Source organism: Echinops telfairi, unplaced genomic scaffold (genome assembly GCF_000313985.2).
Source record: "Echinops telfairi isolate 266 unplaced genomic scaffold, ASM31398v2 ScPeMD7_7425;HRSCAF=8463, whole genome shotgun sequence".
NCBI lineage: Eukaryota > Metazoa > Chordata > Mammalia > Afrosoricida > Tenrecidae > Echinops > Echinops telfairi.
In genome coordinates this window covers 1,608,786-1,610,386 of record NW_022111325.1, presented here as the reverse complement: position 1 = coordinate 1,610,386, position 1,601 = coordinate 1,608,786, and the positions used below count along the sequence as shown (strand labels likewise).

General features: G+C 60.7%; 1 protein-coding gene across 1 annotated transcript in view; it reads left to right on the top strand.

Moving 5' to 3' along the window:
• PMVK (phosphomevalonate kinase) overlaps positions 1-1,216 on the top strand; it is a 14,640-nt gene extending 13,424 nt beyond the window's left edge. Inside the window, exons 4-5 of the mRNA XM_045298349.1 lie at positions 708-952; positions 1,072-1,216. Coding sequence (XP_045154284.1) covers positions 708-952; positions 1,072-1,216 — 390 coding nt within the window. The remainder of the gene's footprint in view (positions 1-707; positions 953-1,071) is intronic.
• The last annotated feature ends 385 nt before the right edge of the window (positions 1,217-1,601 follow it).

Genomic DNA, 1,601 nt, shown 5'->3' with positions numbered 1-1,601 from the left:
GAGTTACAGTAGCTTCGGGGGGCCTTATGTTCGGGGAGGTCTTATTTTCGGGGAATGTCTTACTTTCGGGAAACATGGTAATACAATAATGGAAGGGGGGTGGTCTGGGGGTATCCACACAATAGGAAGGGGAGGGATTGGGGGTACACATGTGACAAGATGGGCGGATCCTAGATTCACGATGACAGCCTAACTTTGGATGTCACTGAGCAGGTTTGACCTGTTCTCTGGCTCACTATAGAAATCATTATCAGTAGGGTGTAAACCCCACCTGCAGGGACCAGACTGAGGGTCACAAGCCTTTAGGGAGAAGTAGCCCATTGTCCTTAACAGCAGGGAGCAGGCCTACCTGTGGTGGGACCAGACAGTAGTCTGGCAACTGACTGGCTTCAGGGAGGTAACTTGACAATCATTTACCATTAGCTGCAAGCAGTGTCCTAAGTCTAACATAGATTTGGGGGAGACGACTTGGGAGAAATCTTTCTGTTTCCCACACAGAACTGTCCTGGGTCCACAGCGGTGGGCAAGCAGTAGCTGCACGGACCTGACCCGGTGCTCCCTGGAGGGGGAGGGGCTGGCAGTCCACGTGGCTGGCCTGTCCGGGTGGGCTACAGTACCCCTGGGGTCCTGCTGCTTCAGGGGGCTGGGGCTGCCCCTCCCCTCCCACCATGTCCTGTTGGTCAACCTGCCTGCATCCCTCCCTGCAGCTGGTGAGCGACACCCGGCGCCCGTCGGACATCCAGTGGTTTCGGGAGGTCTACGGGGCGGTGACGCAGACAGTGCGCATGGTGGCCTCCGAGCAGAGCCGGCAGCAGCGCGGCTGGGTCTTCACGCAGGGTGAGCCCCTGCCGAGCACCACTTTGACCCCCAGGTCTCCATCCACCCCCACCTGTGGGGCTCACCGCCCCAGCCCTGATGCTCTGTGGCCCTACCCTCGCCCTGGCCTGCCTGGGTCCGTGAGGGTTGGAGTGGGGTACGAACTGGAATCTGAGGCCTGCTGGGCCTGGGGGGGGGTGGACTTCTCTGACAGGATGTCTGGCGGGACCTGCGCCCTTGGCCCTTCACCTCTAGGTGCCAGCCTGGCGTGGCTGGGGTGGTGAGAGGGCAGGCGACCCTCCCTGTGATGTACACAGTGGTGATGGGGGCAGCCACGGCAGGGCAGGGCCAGGATCTGCTCTGTGGACTGTCCAGAGGCACAGCCCCGCCTCCTGGCTGACCTGGGAAACTAGCGGGGCCCCGCCTCTACCGACCTCACTTACCACCCAGCAATGTCTCAGGTGGGCGCTGCTCGGACGGGGTCCATTGCTGGATGGAGACCTCGGGCTTAGGAAGGCCAAGTCCGTTTTCCAGGACCACTGAGTGAGGGCGTGGCCTTCCCAGGACGTCCGGTCCTCTGCTCCCAACCCTCCGAAGCACTGCTCTCCCCAGGGACAGGCTCAGCTTTAGCAATAGGAATGGACAGGACCAGCTCCCCGGGAGATGAGTATGATGTGCCCTTTTGGGTCCTCTGTGGTCTTGGATGGCCTAGTCTGCCCTTTATTGGGAGCCCTGCCTGCAGAGTGGTTACGGCTTGGGCTGCTAACCTCAAGGTGTGCGGTTCG